General features: G+C 38.6%; 1 protein-coding gene across 2 annotated transcripts in view; it reads right to left on the bottom strand.

The window, feature by feature from the left end:
- Positions 1-3117: 3117 nt before the first annotated feature.
- The window catches only part of Mtmr6 (Myotubularin related protein 6), a gene marked incomplete at its 5' end in the record, with an annotated part of 90004 nt that continues 73097 nt past the window's right edge, over positions 3118-20024 (bottom strand). The window contains 6 exon segments of one of the 2 annotated variants that reach the window (XR_011394475.1): positions 3118-3333; positions 4064-4267; positions 12652-12783; positions 17085-17270; positions 17742-17846; positions 19430-19556. Coding sequence is in view for 1 of the 2 variants with exons in the window: in XM_070103766.1 (XP_069959867.1) it covers positions 4118-4267; positions 12652-12783; positions 17085-17270; positions 17742-17846; positions 19430-19556 (700 nt within the window). 2 annotated transcript variants of the gene reach the window in all.

Raw genomic sequence — 20024 nt, 5'->3', positions numbered from 1 at the left:
ATATCTTCTTTCAACACACCGACCGTATCCCACTGAGGCGGGGTGGCTCAAAAGAAAAAACGAAAGTTTCTCCTTTCACATTTAGTAATATATACAGGAGAAGAGGTTACTACCCCCTTGCTCCCGGCATTTTAGTCGCCTCTTACAACACGCATGGCTTACGGAGGAAGAATTCTGTTCCACTTCCCCATGGAGGATATATATATATACATATATGTATATTTCTGATGTCAAGTTGTTAACAGGTTTTTCACAAATTCATTTACTTCATCCACTACTGAACTTGGAAAAATCTTAATGCTGTGCTTTTCAATATTGCAATTATGAAAAGAACTTCCATTATATAAATTTCTGCTAATAATGATTTTTGTCTCCCAAATTTCAGCCTAAATGTAAACACACTAGTGGATAGTTCAATTGATGACCAATTAAATCTGTTCAGATCTACTGAACAACTTGTATAAAAATCTAATTAGTATATTTGTGCCTTGATGACATCAAAGGTCTCTGGATCAAACCTGATTGCTTCCCATTTCCCATATGACCCCTTAAAGGTGCTTCCTCGGTTTTAATGCAAGGAAGCACCAAACATGTAGGGCATTACCATGCAACACCTATAAAAATCGAAGTATTCAAGTATATAAAGGGGTATTGGTCTAGTTAGGTTTTCGTATGGCAAAGACCACACTTTACTAACATCTGTGTAACTTACATGGTGTAGCAAAAACATTTAATATAAATTTTTGTTGTACATTTTACACAGAAAAATGTAATAATGAATTATTAAAATTTAAAAAAAAAAAAAAATTGTAATTATGCTTGTAAACAAATTTTTTTTCTTACATGTCTTACTGGTGTGTGTGGGGAAAGGTCATAATATATGCCTATTATAACCTTGAATAACAATAAAAAGGGGCACTATTGCATATGTTATTTCTAAGTTTACCTCCCACATAATAATCACAATACCACGGCTAGAACAATTCACCAACAACCTGCACTTACTTGAGGAACATATGGATGACATTTCAGTCTGTCATGGACTATCAAATTGCAACTTAAGAGGCATAGAAGGCCTTCCCTGCCTATTACTCTCTATTGAGAGTTAACAATGGTCTAGGACAGATCAAAATGTCACCCTAATGATCCTCTCTAAGTGTGGGTGTTTGGTGAATTACCTCCTATATGATCTGTTTTCATAATCACAATGTAAATTATCACAAGGAATGACCTAAAATGTAGCAGAAACAAATGACATAGCTACTGAATATCCTTACCTACAACGTCATCTCCGCTCTACTACTCTCTCTTTACCTTCCCTTCTTGCTGATGGACACTCCTTTAATCCTCTCACTGACTTCTTGACAACGACTGATTTACTCCACAAACTCTGATGATGATACCTTTTGCACTCCCCTCAGCCCTTTCTACCTCAATCTCTTGCTGCCCTCTACCCTTTTACCATCCACTGCCTCTGCTGTTCTCGGTAACCTATTACTCATCCATCTCTCTTTTGCCACCTGATACCCTCGCTTCCTTCCTGCCCTGCAGTGCTGTATAGCCCTTGTGGCTTAGCGCTTCTTTTTGATTATAATAATACTGCACATCCTACATTACTTATGGAAAAAAAATTGTATGTGGATGTGCCCACTTGCTTGATGATAATATCAATCATCTACCAGCATTCATAACTCTCAAGAGAGGAGCCTCAATGTCAGTAAGGGGCTCTTTCTCCAAGGAACTCTATTATGCTTCCTTGCATTAAACGTTATTACATCCCTTTACTCAGTTGCTACATGACCAATTCAAGTTCAGTGCTTTCCTATCATTAAAATCACTGCTAGCACTAGTAGCATCCTACCAGTATGTGCTAGCATACATGCCCATTATTATGCTCCTGGTGTAATAACCTAGAAAACAGTATTTGCTTCAGCCTTGCTTTACAAAATAAAAAAGTTTGATTAAAATATTTCATGACTTGCAAGTACTGTATCTAAATATGTCAGGAATCAGTATGCATACAATACTTTCAGTGATGCTTTTCCATATCACTGCTGACAACATAGTGATCATACTACAGGTGCTACACAACAAAGTCAATTGCTCTGTCAACTACCAACAGTGTTTGTCCATTTACCTAACAAAGCAAAATAATATATGGTACTCCAAACAACATTTTAATAGTACAATATTTTTTTTCTAATTCAGAGGAATACTGTAAAAGACTGACACTGTGATTCCTGATCAATGTAAATTATGCAACTGAGCTAAGAGTGTTATTACAAGAGTAACAATGACTGAAAAATGGTCTTAACCCTTTCAGGGTCCAGACCCCCAATCTGAACTTGTCCACAGGGTCCAGGATTTTTAAAAAAAAAAAAAATTATGAAATGGTAGAGAATTTTTTTTTTTTTTTTTTGAAGGAAATAAAACAAAGTATGAAATTTGATGGAAAATTGACAAAATTATGCTCTCACAAATTTTGCTGCATCAGCAATATTCACGCATCGGCGATTTTGCCCACTTTGACTCCCATTTTAGGCCAATTACATTATTCCAGTTGACCAAATTCTTAGCTATTTCGCTAGAATTACTTCAATTTTATCGATTGAGCACAGGAAATTGCCTAGTCAACTGTTTCAACTACCCAATAGAGTGATCAGAAATTGGTAATTTAGCCACTTTCACACAGTTCAATATATTCCAATTTCAAAATAGGGTCCAGAATAAACAATGCAGGCATTCCTAGCACTAAAATAACATTTCCTGTTTATTAGTTACGTATTCAGGCTTTACAATTGAATTCCATTTTGACTTTTTATTCACATGAATTTTATTCACACCAAAAAAATAGAAAATTTACTGCCATGCAATATTGTAATAATTGTAAAAATAATATCAGCACATTCGTGAACATGTATATAGAACCACCAGTTGAGGTGTATTGGACACATGACATTTGTTTATTCTTGAACGTCGGCAAAAATCGAACATATCCACTCGGTTTCAAGCCACTTTCATCTCTATTTCTGTAATAAATCCTCCATTCTATCAAATGAGATCAAGAAACTGCAAATGCAACAATAAAAAACATACGAAAAAAGCACCGCAAAGTCGTTGATTTAATTGACAAATACGGCTTTTTTTTTTTTTCTCATTTTGCACTGCGTGCTGCATGATTTGTTTTATGTGGTGCACACTTACCACACAGGTGTATTCTCTCGTGTCTAGGCCCAAATTTACTGTTCACAGCTTATCTGAGTAAGCTGAGTTCCTGGCAAAGAACTACAGCTTGGACCCTGGCTTCAAAGCCGCAGAACTACGGGATGGACCCTAAAAGGGTTAAAATATTAACTATACAAACAAAACCAAGTGCCAAATTACCTATATTTGTTCAATGTTTATTTTTGAGTATAATAACAAAATGAAAACCTTTCCCTTCCATTACTTAGTTACTGAAATTTAGCAGAGTAAGCTTTGACATTTTACTGCCAACTGAAATTATTCAATTAAACGTATCTTTAAATCTGCTACTTATATTCTTAAATGCCTATTATAATAAACAAGAGATTGCAAGAAATATCCACACCAAAAATTTTAAAATTTGTGAAACAGCAACAATTAGTATCAGTTTTATATTTGATTTTCAAATAAGTTTTGTTATACAAGCCAATTCTACAACAATAATTAGTGTAGTTTTTCATAAAATTTCTTGAATGTTACAGTTAGGCCTTTAGCTTGGGTGGAATTGGTCGGTGACTAACATGAGTAAGGTAATTATAACAGACCCTCCACACTTGTATGTACATGTAAACATGCTGGCATTGATGATGATCATGATGATTCACTGGAAGTGTTTCAAAGGTATAATTAGTTGCATTTACAAGGTAAACTAAAGGATAGGAGTACACAGCCTATTCTGCATTTGTAGTAACACTGGCTGGTTTAGGATTAAGTAGGCATGATGTAGAGATGACTTCATACTAGTTTACACAAACTTTCCACTCCCCTGTAAAACCCAACTGCTCCTACAATACAAAATATTTGGTGGATAACAACTTACATCAATGTATTAATCAGTTGATGTATCACATTGCCGTAAAGAGTACTTTAAAATCTATGGGGTATCAACTGAAATGGAACGTGTGACATCTTTATAGCAAGGTCTGCATACAGGTACTGGCTGCTGGCTGAGATGGCCTGGTAGTGCTGCCTTCTTGTCTATGCATCGAGTGCAAAACACTTCTCCACATCGCCAACAATGGTGCTGAAAAAAAAAGTAGAAAATAAAAGAAAATGATTTTTTTTAACACGTTGGCCATTTCCCACTGCGGCAAGGTGACCCAAAAAGAAAAAAAATTTTCATCATTCAACACTTTCACCATCACTCATACATAATCACTGTCTTTGCAGAGGCACTCAGATATGACAGTTTAGATGTCCCTCCAAACTGCCAGTATCCCAAACCCCTCCTATAAAGTGCAGGCATTGTACTTCCCATTTCCAGAACTCAAGTCTGGCTGAAAAATTTATACTGATTAATAAACCACTGTACATATTCAAAGATAATCCTCAAGCCAAGCATTAACAATCAATAATTCTACTGAAGTAGTCAAGGGTGTAATGCAATGACCCCAAATACCTCCCAAGTGCTGTATGACTCCTACAAATTTACTAATAGACCGTCCTATCTATCAATGCACATGCAGAATTTACTTCCGGCACCTAACCGGTCTAACACACTTGCTTTATTTGGTCTCCTTCCAAACAGCTCTACCTTTGTTACAGACTCCCTCTGACTTTTTGTCAGTGGCTCCTTTATTACACTGACTTCTGATATTATTTTTCCTTTAGCAATCCCCACAACCTTTACTGACTCCTTGCCACAATAATGCTTATGCCACATGTGTATAAGCACAATATTCAATCATACTGGTTGACTGACCACCTAATTTGTACCCCAGACTTCAGTGATATCCCAGTTAACAGATTTATCCTGCTGTTACATATGCACACTTCTCAGACATGATAGCATGTTATACAAGATCAGGAATGTTTTCATGTATCTGAAATAGAAGTTCAGTGTGTATTTTTATCCCTTCAAGAATCTTGTTATTGATGAGTCTTTGTTCCTTTTCAAAGGTCGACTTCATTCAAGCAGTGTATATATACTTTGGTATCAAGTGTTGTGTGATTGTGAAACCGGTCTGGTATTGGATCTGATTGTGCACACAGGAAGCAAAACACTGAAACATACCAGGAAGTTATTGGGTATCTCAGGTGATGTGGTGAGAACAATGATGGAACCATATTTTGGTAAGGGGCATATACTATACATGGATAACTAGTACACAAGCCGGTGGAAATAAATGGTATAAAATACCGACACAATGGAAATATAAACACATATGTGTTTATATTTCCATAGTACACAAGCCCCTTAGCAATTTCCTATGTGTGAACATGACAGATGTGTGTGGTACAGTGAATGGAACACAAACACTTGCCCAAGTTCAATGCAGGCAACTGGTACTGGTGAGATACAGGTGTTTTATGCCAATGCATCAGTGTCATGTGACATGACACTGCTGACATCGATTCACCATCATGAAATGAAAGATACAGAAAAGGCGAGTAGACACACCAATGAACACATTCTGAGACCAGCTGCTGTCTTGGATTACACCACTAATATGCGTGTGGTGGACAAATGTGATGTGTAGATTGAGTTTGCTGGTTGTGTCTGCAAGAGTTACAAGTGGTACATGAAACTTGTCTTCCATCTTGTGGATCTTACAATGCTCAATGCAAACAATATGTACCAGGTCAGGACTGGCAACAGACCACCATATGCCCACTTTTGTATGTCTGTCATGAGGCAGATACACAAATACCAGAGAACACCTGCAGCACACATGCACCACCAAAATGATCACCTAGTACCTTCTCATTTGAAGTTTGATAATCACTTCCTAATGACACTTCCTGCTACAAACAAGAAGAAATGAGCTCAGAAACGTGCCCACACACACAACAAGGTACCCAGAAAAGCACAGATACACAGTTTGAGTGGGGCTTGCACATCAGAGCTTATTTCTTGGGTAGCATTGAAAATCGGGTTGGGCAAATGTTTTGTTAGTGGGATGAATTGTAAAGGACCTGCCTGGTATGGGCCAACAGGCCTGCTACAGTGATCCTCCTTTCTTATGTTCTTATGTTTTTATGAGTGGAACAGTCTACGTAGTTGGGTTATTGAGGCTAGGACTTTGGGTAGTTTCAAATTTCCAAAACTTTTTCTTATTTTTACAAATTTTGTTGAAAATAAGAAAAAGTTTTGGAGTGAGATTAACAAGTTAAGGAAGCCTAGAGAACAAATGGATTTGTCAGTTAAAAATAGGAGAGGAGAGTTATTAAATGGAGAGTTAGAGGTATTGGGAAGATGGAGGGAATATTTTGAGGAATTGTTAAATGTTGATGAAGATAGGGAAGCTGTGATTTCGTGTATAGGGCAAGGAGGAATAACATCTTGTAGGAGTGAGGAAGAGCCAGTTGTGAGTGTGGGGGAAATTCGTGAGGCAGTAGGTAAAATGAAAGGGGGTAAAGCAGCCGGGATTGATGGGATAAAGATAGAAATGTTAAAAGCAGGTGGGGATATAGTTTTGGAGTGGTTGGTGCAATTATTTAATAAATGTATGGAAGAGGGTAAGGTACCTAGGGATTGGCAGAGAGCATGCATAGTTCCTTTGTATAAAGGCAAAGGGGACAAAAGAGAGTGCAAAAATTATAGGGGGATAAGTCTGTTGAGTATACCTGGTAAAGTGTATGGTAGAGTTATTATTGAAAGAATTAAAAGTAAGACGGAGAATAGGATAGCAGATGAACAAGGAGGCTTTAGGAAAGGTAGGGGGGTGTGTGGACCAGGTGTTTACAGTGAAACATATAAGTGAACAGTATTTAGATAAGGCTAAAGAGGTCTTTGTGGCATTTATGGATTTGGAAAAGGCGTATGACAGGGTGGATAGGGGGGTAATGTGGCAGGTGTTGCAGGTGTATGGTGTAGGAGGTAGGTTACTGAAAGCAGTGAAGAGTTTTTACGAGGATAGTGAGGCTCAAGTTAGAGTACATAGGAAAGAGGGAAATTATTTCCCAGTAAAAGTAGGCCTTAGACAAGGATGTGTGATGTCACCGTGGTTGTTTAATATATTTATAGATGGGGTTGTAAGAGAAGTAAATGCGAGGGTCTTGACAAGAGGCGTGGAGTTAAAAGATAAAGAATCACACATAAAGTTGGAGTTGTCACAGTTGCTCTTTGCTGATGACACTGTGCTCTTGGGAGATTCTGAAGAGAAGTTGCAGAGATTGGTGGATGAATTTGGTAGGGTGTGCAAAAGAAGAAAATTGAAAGTGAATACAGGAAAGAGTAAGGTTATGAGGATAACAAAAATATTAGGTGATGAAAGATTGGATATCAGATTGGAGGGAGATAGTATGGAAGAGGTGAATGTATTCAGATATTTGGGAGTGGACGTGTCAGCGGATGGGTCTATGAAGGATGAGGTGAATCATAGAATTGATGAGGGGAAAAGGGTGAGTGGTGCACTAAGGAGTCTGTGGAGACAAAGAACTTTGTCCTTGGAGGCAAAGAGGGGAATGTATGAGAGTATAGTTTTACCAACACTCTTATATGGGTGTGAAGCATGGGTGATGAATGTTGCAGCGAGGAGAAGGCTGGAGGCAGTGGAGATGTCATGTCTGAGGGCAATGTGTGGTGTGAATATAATGCAGAGAATTCGTAGTTTGGAAGTTAGGAGGAGGTGCGGGATTATCAAAACTGTTGTCCAGAGGGCTGAGGAAAAGTTGTTGAGGTGGTTCGGACATGTAGAGAGAATGGAGCGAAACAGAATGACTTCAAGAGTGTATCAGTCTGTAGTGGAAGGAAGGCGGGGTAGGGGTCGGCCTAGGAAAGGTTGGAGGGAGGGGGTAAAGGAGGTTTTGTGTGCGAGGGGCTTGGACTTCCAGCAGGCATGCGTGAGCGTGTTTGATAGGAGTGAATGGAGACAAATGGTTTTTAATACTTGACGTGCTGTTGGAGTGTGAGCAAAGTAACATTTATGAAGGGGTTCAGGGAAACCGGCAGGCCGGACTTGAGTCCTGGAGATGGGAAGTACAGTGCCTGCACTCTGAAGGAGGGGTGTTAATGTTGCAGTTTAAAAACTGTAGTGTAAAGCACCCTTCTGGCAAGACAGTGATGGAGTGAATGATGGTGAAAGTTTTTCTTTTTCGGGCCACCCTGCCTTGGTGGGAATCGGCCAGTGTGATAATAAAAAAAAATAAAATAAAAAAGTACATGAGTGGGAGGGGTTGGATTTGATTTGGACTTGCACATCAGAGCTTATTTCTTTGGTAGCATTGAAAATTGGGTTGGGCAAATGTTTTGTTAGTGGGATGAATTGCAAAGGATCTGCCTAGTATAGGCCAACAGGCCTCCTGCAGTGTTCCTTATTTCTTATGTTCTTATTTTCTTATGTGTATGGAGCCATGTTTCAGGAATGTCTACAGATTGCAACAGTTCTAGCAACATGATCAGTGTCTGTATATTTATGTACATAAATGTTAGAACAGCAGTAATGTGAAACATCTATACCTGTGTGTGTGTTTATGTTGTTGTGTGGTATAAACCTTGGTAATAAATACCGACAAGTTGGTTTAGAAAGAGACGTAAGCAAACACTATAACATATTTATTAGAAAACGTTTCGGTCCTGGGACCTTGATCACTTGATCAAGGTCCCAGGACCGAAACGTTTTCTAATATATATGTTATAGTGTTTGCTTACGTGTCTTTCTAAACCATGTTGTTGTGTAAACAATGTACTGATAACACTATTAGTGGGGTATTGTGTTGCATACAACAGATGGATATGTGTACATTGTGCATAATACGAGCCTCATGGGGCACAAAAGTTATTGAAAAATGTAAAAAATTTTTAAAATCTCAGAACAAGAGTAAAAAAAAAAAAAAAAAAAAAATGTGGAGCAGGCAGCAATCACCAATGTTGCCATCAGCAGGTCATCAACCTTCAACTTCATGCCTTCATATCTTGGTAAGTACTGATGGGAATTACTTTTTTTGGTTTCATTACCTCAATAAAAATGCACTTTTATTTTTAAGATTTTTTTGGAAAAATTCTGATATTGTTAACACTCAATTCTGGGCCTTCTGACAGTGAAGGGGTTAAACTAGTCTGCAAATAATTCCTCCTTCATCCATAATGACTGGTTTGACTGTACCTTGTCTGTACTTTTCAGAGCACAAGGAGTCTTGGAACAGTAAATATGCTAACATGGGCTTACACTTAAATTGCCTGATGAATTACTGCACAGTAGCAAACTGAAATGATCCTACACTGCTTTGAATCCTGATGCACTTTTCTCTTACTTGCTGAAGTAAGTTCTTGATGGCATCATCTTCAATAAAGACACATCTCATCAGTATTAACCCTTTCAGGGTCCAAGACCAAAATCGGAAGGGGTGCCCCAGTGTCCAAGAAATTAAAAAAAAAAAAAAATTCTTACCGAATTAAAGAGTATATTTTGTGATCAGTACTTACCGAGATACAGTGCCGAGAAGTTGACCCAAAGTGACCAGGTGGCGGCAACATCGACGATTTCCACATACGTGCATTAGTTTATTTTACGTTTTTTATAGTTTTTTTCTTTTCTTTTCTAATTTTTTCTTTTCCTACTAACATTTGGGGCCTGAGAGACCAATATTGTATATAATGTATATATATAAACTCACTGTATTGAACACAATAACCGCACTAAAATTATCATAATATTGTTTACCACTTTTGCTTATTACAATAAACATGCACAAATCTTGTATAATACTAATGTTCTATCATATATTTACATAGGTACAATCACTGGACATGTTTTTAGAACTGCTGCAGCTTGTGGAACTCCTTGAAACAAGGCACCATGCACAGAGCTACCTTACATTCCTTGCACATAAACCGAGTGTCTTTGCATCTTTGTTGCCGTCGTTTTGTTTGTGCACAGACAACACATCTCTTCTGAGCAAATTTCTTCTTAGTTGCAGGAAGCTGTATTATGAAGTGATCACCTTCCCTCCTCAAACGCTTGGGTATATCCTGAGGAGTTCGAGGACGGTTTTGTATAGCAGGTGTTGTTACCTGGTACAGTTTTTCATTACGAGTTGTCTGACAACAGACAAACAAAATTCACCATACGGTGGTCTGTTGCCAGTCTTCATTTGGTACATATTATATGCATTGAGCATCGAAATGTCCATGAGATGAAAGAAAAGTTTCATATACCACTTGTAACTCTTATGAACACAATCAACAAAGTCAATCTGCATTTCACATTTGTCAACCAAGCGCATGTTTTATGTGTAATCTATCACTGTCACTGGTTTTTGAATATGTTCATTAGTCATTCTATCAACTTTGCCACTGTCTTGCATTTCGTTACGGTGAATGGTTGTCAACAATGTGACATCTTGTTTGTCATGCAACCGTAATGCCATGATGTCATTGGCAGTAAACACCTGCACCTCATCACCACAAGTGCCTGCGTTAAACCTGGGCATATGTTTACGATTAGAATGCACTGTGCCACACACATCTGTCTTGTTCACTCGCAAGAAATCAATGAGTAAAGGGCTTGTGTATCAGTTATCGGTATATAATGTATGCCCCTTACCAAGATAAGGTGCCATCATGCTTCTCACTACATCACCTGAGATACCCAATAACATCCTGGTATCTTTCAATGTTTTATTTCCCATGTATACAACAGTATCCAATACCACTGTCACAGTCGCAGAGTACAAACAGTTTTATACCAAAGCGTTTCCTCTTGCTCGGTATATACTGTTTGAATGACAGTCTACCTGTCATTCAAACATTCAAGTACAATATTCTTGAATGGATAAAAGTACATGTGTAACTTTTGTTTGAGATACATAAAAACATTTCTAATCTTGTATAACCTGTCACTTCTGTCAGGCTTGGTTTTGTCAGAGAAGTGCAACATATGTAACAGTAAGATAAACCTGTTCACTGGGATGATTTCACTGAAGACTGGGGTAGAAATTAGCCAATCTGTGGACCAGTATGCTTTTATATTATGCTTATAGACATGAGGCATAAGCATTATTGTTGCAAAAAGCAAATACATTTCTGCAACAGTTGTCAGTTTCCACCGGTGTAGTCTTGACTGTGGTGATATCATTGTATTTGCCATGGTGTACTCAAAATACTTGTTACTTTCCCTGACAATAGTTTCCATCAAGGGCTGATCAAAGAAGAGTTCAAAAAATTCCAGTTCATTGGCAGTGGTTCCAAGGGGACAAGTAGGTAGAATTCCACTTTGAGAGTCATCAAACTGGTGGGGCTTGGGAACAAAACTGGGATTTTGCTGCCAATCCCAGATACAGTTTGCTGGTGGATACTGGACATCATAGGCTGGTTGTGCTGGTAGTTGTGGTGGGCTGGTGGCTGACGCTCTGCTTTGTCCCTGAACTGAGGAGTCAGCAGCGTGGGTCCCAGCCTGGGCTGGTGAGTCATTCATGGTCATGGCACTACCATCACCACTACCACCACCTACTGATGCCTGTGGTCTATCCATGCCACGTGTAGCCACATCATCCTCACTTTCACTGTGTATTCCTGGTGTAGGGCCATGGGATGTACTCCGTCCCCTGGGCACTGCATAGGGAACACTACCCGAGCGCATGCAGCGGCGTATATATCAACGCTTCACTGGTGAATATGTTTCCTCACTATCACTACTGGAATGATTGTCAAGAGCAATAAAATCACAATCCACGTCACTATCATCGTCATTACTGAAGGCAGAGGCCTGGCCATGTGAAAATAATAGTTTTATCTTGCGATGAGGTACAACTGACCGTGACTGAGGAGTGCCCACACAAGAGGTAGAAGGTTGAGGATCGTCAGGGTTTTCTGTACTATTATCAGAGTCAGAACTATCAGATAGGAAGAGGAGAGTCCCAATTTTCCTTGGAGTGAGAGCTGCCTTGCGAAGAGGCATGGTGAACAAAGGTAACTGAGCCGGCGTTCACACAATGCTATGCGGGCGCCTAGAATTTTTGTTTATGGCGCACACACACCATGCAGACCCGTTCTTTTACATGTAGACCTACCAGCCTTTTCGCGCTAAATTTGACGCCACTAGAATTTTGGCATAGATCTACGGTTTGGACCCTGAATGTAAAGCCATAGATCTACAGCATGGACCCTGAAAGGATTAAAGTCAACACTTGTGGCTTGTGGTCACTTTCAGAAATCATTACTGCCAATTCTGAAGGAAAATTCCCTGTAGCTGTGTGGTCAGCAGAAGCACTTTTGCCAGAAAATTTAATATTATGCAACCAAATGTATGATATGAATTTGTAGAACCAGCCGGTACTAAACAAGCACTTGTTCAGGCCTTCCTTCATCTCACACTGTTATAGTACTCTTAAGGCAAAAGTCTCCCCTCCCCACCCCACCCACCTTTTCTGCTCAATCTACTCAATAACTTTTTCATCTTTTAGGATGACTTACCTTGGTGGGAAATACTGGGGTAAAATAAAATAAACAGATTTATTATTACTAACCTTGCGACTGAAGTGGTCAAAAGGAGTTGAACAAGAGCATTCTCGTACATTTCTGAAAGTCTTCCAGTCAAGAACCACTGATGACAAGTCTGGAGAGACTGCACGATCAACTTGGTATGACAATAGTTGGTTCTGGAAATACACAGGAGATATTAATATATTTAGGAAAGAGTACCAAGCCCATAGGCATTATACAATACCTAGAGGAATGGAAGGCAATCAGGTTCATCCTAGGAAGGGAAGGACAGCTTCAATTCTTTGCACCAGGAGCCCCTCACTAGTATAGAAAAATGTGCCTGAACTGCTCTAAGTAAATATGAAAGTCTAGTACTATATCAACAAACAACTAAATATATTTTATTTTCAAAATATACATAACAGTTACCAGGTAAAGTGTATGGTAGGGTTATTACTGAAAGAATTAGAGGTAAGACAGTAGGACTGCAGATGAGCAAGGAGATTTTAGAGTGGGTAAGGGATGTGTAGATCAAGTGTTTAAAGTGAAGCATATAGGTGAACAGTATTTAGATAAAGGTAGGGAAGTTTTCATTGAATTTATGGATTTAGAAAAGGCATATGATAGAGTGGATAGGGGAGCGATGTGGCAGATGTTGCAAGTGTACGGAATAGGTAGTAAGCTACTAAATGCTGTAAAGAGTTTTTATAAGGATAATGAGGCTCAGGTTAGGGTGTGTAGGAGAGAGAGGGAGATTCTTCTTTCTTTCAACACACTGGCCGTATCCCACCGAGGCAGAGTGGCCCAAAAGGAAAAACGAAAGTTTATCCTTTTACATTTAGTAATATATACAGGAGAAGAGGTTACTAGCCCCTTGCTCCCAGCATTTTAGTCGCCTCTAACAACACGCATGGCTTACGGAGGAAGAATTCTGTTCCACTTTCCCATGGAGATAAGAGGAAATAAACAAGAATAAGAACTAGAAAGAAAATAGAAGAAAACCCAGAGGGGTGTGTATATATATGCTTGTACATGTATGTGTAGTGTGACCCAAGTGTAAGTAGAAGTAGCAAGACGTACCTGAAATCTTGCATGCTCATGAGACAGAAAAAAGGACACCAGCAATCCTACCATCATGTAAAACAATTACAGACTTTCGTTGTACACTCACTTGGCAGGATGGTAGTACCTCCCTGGGTGGTTGCTGTTTACCAACCTAGTACCTAGGAGAGAGGGAGATTACTTCCCCATAAAAGTAGGTCTTAGACAGGGATGTGTAATGTCACCATGGTTGTTTAATATATTTATAGATGGGGTTGTAAAAGAAGTAAATGCTAGGGTGTTGGGGAGAGGGGTGGGATTAAATTATAGGGAATCAAATACAAAATGAGAGTTGACACAGTTACTTTTTGCTGATGATACTGTGCTTTTGGGAGATTCTAAAGAAAAGTTGCTAAGGTTAGTGGATGAGTTTGGGAGGGTGTGTAAAGGTAGAAAGTTGAAAGTGAACATAGATAAGAGTAAGGTGATGAGGGTATCAAACAATTAAGATAAAGAAAAATTGGATATCACATTAGAGAAAGAGAGTATGGAAGAAGTGAATGTTTTGAGATATTTAGGAGTTGACTTGTCAGTGGATGGGTTAATGAAAGATGAAGTTAACCATAGAATTGATGAAGGAAAAAAGGTGAGTGGTGCATTGAGGTATCTGTGGAGACAAAAAAACATTATCCAAGAAGGCAAAGAAGGGAATGTATGGTACCGACACACTTATATGGGCGTGAAGCTTAGGTTGTAAATGCTGCGGTGAGGAGGCATATGGAGATGTCCTTTCTAAGGGCAATGTGTGGTGTAAATATTATGCAGAGAATTCGGAGTGTGGAAATTAGGAGGTGGTGTGAGTTACTAAAAGTATTAGTCAGAGGAGTGAAGAGGGGTTGTTGAGGTGGTTTGGTCATTTAGAAAGAATGGAACAAAGTAGAATGACTTGGAGAGTGTATAAATCTGTAGGGGAAGGAAGGCGAGGTAGGGGTCATCCTCAAAAAGGTTGGAGGGAGGGGGTAAAGGAGGTTTTGTGGGCGAGGGACCTGAACTTACAGCAAGCATGCATGAGTGTGTTAGATAGGAGTGAATAGAGAGAGATGAGCTTTTGGAGTGTGAGCAGGGTAATATTTTGTGAAGGGGTTCAGGGAAACCAGTTAGCCAGACTTGAGTCCTGGAAATGAGAAGTACAATGCCTGGACTTTAAAGGAGGGGTTTGGGATATTGGCAGTTTGGAGGGACTTCTAAAATGTTGTATCTGAGCGCCTCTGCAAAGACAGTGATTATGTATGAGTGATGGTGAGTGTTGAATGAGGATGAAAGTATTTTTTTTTCTTTTTTGGGTCATCCTGCCTCAGTGGGAAACTGCCTATTTTTTTTTTTTTTAACAAAGTTACAAAATTAGGAAACATTTATTTAATACATTTTGCAAAGCCCCTGGATATATAGAACATTTTGGGCAGGAAGTTGCAACCTTTCAAGGGAGCAAGGGGCCTTGATGTTGCTGATGAAACCTTGATCCATGGACTGTGAGCTACCCTCCTTTTTACTTGGATTAAACATGATTACCTGCCATCCTCCAAGAGCTGGGTTTAGTGCCAATAATAATACTCTGTAAACCATGCGTTTTGTAAGAGGCGACTAAAATGCCAGGAGCAAGGGGCTAGTAACCTCTTCTCCTGTATTAATTACTAAATTTAAAAAGAGAAACTTTAGTTTTTCTTTTTGGGTCACCCCACCTAGGTGGGATATGGCTTGTTTGTTGAAAGAATAATAATAATAATAATAATAATAATAATAATAATAATAATAATAATAATAATAATATTACTTACACTCATTATTATGAAGTTACAAATACTGAACTTTTTCCATTCACAAAGTCAACAATATGTAAAAATGAGTTAAAAATTATATGTAATGTATTACTTAAAAATCCATGAGAGGCCTCTACACTAGAATGTATCACAATAAATGCAAAGAATTGAAGTGAAAAGAAAGAATGTGCAGTATGAATCCCAAAATTATGTGATGAAAATATATTAAATAAAGGAACCCTTAAAGATGAATGTTTTGAAACTTAAGACTACTCATCAAAGAACTGGAGCTACTCTACCTTTCCTTAGATCAAACCTGATTACCTCACATTCTCTAGATGATTCATGACACACTAAGGATTTAGGATTTCCCGAGGATTATAACATTTCTCAAATGAGGATGCATTAACAAGTTCATATATTTTTTTAAGATATTACCTACATTTACCTGAAGGAGGGGTATTAATGTTGCAGTTTAAAAACTGTAGTGTAAAGCACCCTTCTGGCAAGACAGTGATGGAGTGAATGATGGTGAAAGTTTTTCTTTTTCGGGCCACCCTGCCTCGGTGGGAATCGGCCAGTATGATAATAATAATAATATAGATATACTCAGACAAAATATGAATGTCACCTTGGGAAATTTGGAGTTGATAAACCTAACAGGGAGTACATCATGCTAAAAAAGAAAAGCACTAAACCTACAAGGGTCATACAATGCAATACAGTGGACCCCCGGTTAACGATATTTTTTCACTCCAGAAGTATGTTCAGGTGCCAGTACTGACCGAATTTGTTCCCATAAGGAATATTGTGAAATAGATTAGTCCATTTCAGACCCCCAAACATACACTTACAAACGCACTTACATAATTGGTCGCATTCGGAGGTGATCGTTATGCAGGGGTCCATTGTACATAGTTTTTTTTTTTCAACAAGTTGGCCGTCTCCTACCGAGGCAGGGTGACCCAAAAAGAAAGAAAATCCCCAAAAATAAAATACTTTAATCATCATTCAACACTTTCACCTCACTCATACATAATCACTGTCTTTGCAGAGGTGCCAGTTTATAAGCATATATAAAAATATATAACATATCCCTCCAAACTGCCAATATCCCAAACCCCTCCTTTAAAGTGCAGGTATTGTATTTCCCATTTCCAGTACTCAAGTCCGGCTATATAAAAATAACCAGTTTCCCTGAATCCCTTCACTAAATATTACCCTGCTCACACTTAAACAGCAGGTCCCAAAAACCACTCGTCTCCATTCACTCCTTTACCCCCTCCCTCCAACCTTTTCGAGGACGACCCCTACCCCGCTTTCCTTCCCCTACAGATTTATACGCTCTCCATGTCATTCTACTTTGATCCATTCTCTCTAAATGACCAAACCACCTCAACAACCCCTCTTCAGCCTTCTAATACTTTTATTAACTCCACACCTTCTCCTAATTTCCACAGTCCAAATTCTCTGCATAATATTTACACTACACATTGCCCTTAGAAAGGACATCTCCACTGCCTCCAACTGCCTCGCTGCAGCATTTACAACCCAAGCTTCACACCCATGTAAGAGTTTTTGTACAATATTGTACATACAGTATATGCTGTCCCACCTACCATAACCAGCTTGCTGCTTTGTATAAAATGTGAAGGGTTGATGAAATTGGAGTCAGGAGTAATCTTTTCTGATGAAACGTCCGACTCTGCAGAATTGGCGACTGTGAGAGCCCCAACAGACACCAAGGATTCTTCCACTTCACGCATCCCCAGCACTCCTATACTGTCTACTTTGTCCTCACCATTCTGTTGAGATATTACACTGCTCTAAAATTAATGAATACACTATAATAAAATTAAAACATTACTCTAAATTTCAATATTCTTCAATGTTGTTCCTTCTATGGAAGTGCCCTGATACCAGTGAAGAGCTTGTGATCCAGTGAACTGGGTTTACCACTTCACCATGATTATAGTATGCAAAGTCCTTTTCCAATTTTAGTTTTTTACACTAAACTGGAAAAATATAAAAATGTAGCTTTTCTGCATATGATAGCTGAACTAATAAATTTTATACAACTTAATGGTTGTCTAACCTCAATATGTGTACCTCTAGTAGCCCACAACACATCTAATTAATACTCATGGTTATTTGGTATTACTCTCCATCTAATCACTTTTGTTGTAAACCATGATTAAATTTGTTTCAAATTACATGAAATAACATAATTACAACATTCTCAAATTTAAAACGTTTTGCACTTGTTTTATCATTACCTGTTGTGCATCATCTAAGATGCGATTGTCGAAGTGGCTACCAGCCCCTTTCTTGGCTGTGATCTGCCCTCTTCTCTCCAATTCATTCTTAAGCCATGTGATGCGCTAGAAAAAAAACTTATACAGGTATTATCAGACTGCAATTTTGTTTCAACTAGTAAAAATAAAAATGTGAATTACACATAAAACCAGTGTATACTAATGTCCCAGAATAAGGCACAGATGCGCTCCACCAAAACCTGCTCTATGGGGAATTATCAGAGAGTAAAATATTTTCACATTACAGGGAAAAACATTCATCCATGAATTGGCAACAAAATAACTAATACAAAAAAAATTGTATAAAAGCAGTTGAATATTATGAAACAATGTACATTTATATACTACTGAAAAAGATTTATTTTTAAATAAAAGTGAGGGGCAAGCAAGATTATGTACATGGTTGAGGGAAACAAATGTGTGTATAGCTGAGAGAAACAAGTCTGTGTGTATGGCTGAGAGAAACAAGTCTGTATGTATGGCTGGCAGAAACAAGTCTGTGTGTATAGCTGAGAGAAACAAAACTGTGTGTATGGCCGAGAGAAACAAGCCCGTATGTATGGCCAAGAGAAACAAGTCTGTGTGTATGGCTGAGAGAAGCAAGTCTGTGTATGGCTGAGAGAAACAAAACTGTGTGTATGGCCGAGAGAAACAAAACTGTGTGTATGGTTAAGAGAAACAAGTCTGTGTGTATGGCTGAGAGAAGCAAGTCTGTGTATGGCTGAGAGAAACAAAACTGTGTGTATGGCTGAGAGAAACAAAACTGTGTGTATGGCCGAGAGAATCAAAACTGTGTGTATGGCCGAGAGAATCAAAACTGTGTGTATGGCCGAGAGAAACAAGTCTGTGTGTATGACTGGGAGAAACTAGTCTATGCATGGCTGAGGGAAACAGTAAAACAAATAGTTATTGGCTACTGAATCATCACTTGAGCCTGTCTTCAAGGAGCCGCCAGCCCCATGTTTTAATCAAACCTAATTATCTCTCATTTCCTAAGCACTATATAACCATTATAATAATTTAATGTTATCTCACTTTAGATTTTCATATTTAATGTCACCCAAATTTCTTCCTACCATTCACCAATATTTTAGTGATTATTATTCTTTTTCTACCTTTCATATTTGGTTACCTTTTTTACAAAATTAAATGGCAAATTTGGGATGATTTGATTTTTCTTTCTACTTGTGATTGGTTTCAGGAGTTGTTCTACTCTTTCAGCCTGGCCTGTGGCTAGACTTCTCTGGTAGATGCCCAATCAACCAGGCTACTGCTAACTGTAATCTGCAAGCTCACATAGCCATCTCAGCCTGGGTGATCAGACATCTCCTGAAAAATGTTTTTCTTAAAAACTTCTACACTTATGTTGACCCTACTCTCTCTTCATTACAGATTCTAATTACTAAACATTCATTGCTGGCTTGTCTGAATCTGATAGATTTTCAGACTGAATCATATGGTGTACTAAATCCCAGTCTTTTCCAGGGCAATATATTAAGGGGGACCTAGATTCATTAAGGGAGACCTAGATTCATTAAGGGAGACCTAGATTCATTAAGGGAGACCTAGATTCAAGAAATTTACTGGTTCTGCTCTGCCAATGTATAAAATATAAAAAAAAAAGTACAGTAGCAACTACAGAAGTCCACCTTGGTTAGAAAGTCAGCTTGGTCATTTAGTGCTTGTGTATGCTCAGTAGTGGCAGCCAAGACGTCTCCTAGTGGCTCTCGTGGGTGAATACCATTTTCAAAGCGATTGTACATCCCACGCCAAAATCTGCAAGCAGAGCCAAGATTAAGTTCTAACTAATGTACTGCAAAAAAAAACTCTTAGCTCCTCTTTCCCTATAAGAAACAATAACATTTTAGGAAAATTCACAGAAAACATTAAATTCGGTGGATTAAAGAAATTCTGTGGAATTTTATTCTTCTCTAATAAGCCCTATACAAAATCATCTTGTACAGTATTCATATTCTCTTTAGGTGAAAAAGTGGCATGATCTGGCATAATATACCAATGTTGGAGATAAAGCCTGTGGCTGGCTAGTTGAAACCCTCCTAGCCAAAGAAAAGGCTGTCATCCATCCAATTACAGTGGACCCCCGCATAACGATGGCATCACATAGCGATTTTTCCGCATAACGATTACTTTTATCGCAAAATTTTTGCCGCGCATACCGATTAAAAACCCGCTTACCGATTTTCGTCCGAGACGCGTCCAATGTGCCCTCACATGTGCCGGCCG

This window comes from Cherax quadricarinatus, chromosome 5 (genome assembly GCF_038502225.1).
Source record: "Cherax quadricarinatus isolate ZL_2023a chromosome 5, ASM3850222v1, whole genome shotgun sequence".
Classification (NCBI taxonomy): domain Eukaryota; kingdom Metazoa; phylum Arthropoda; class Malacostraca; order Decapoda; family Parastacidae; genus Cherax; species Cherax quadricarinatus.
Note: the sequence above shows the minus strand (reverse complement) of the source record. Positions and strands in the feature narration are given on the sequence as shown.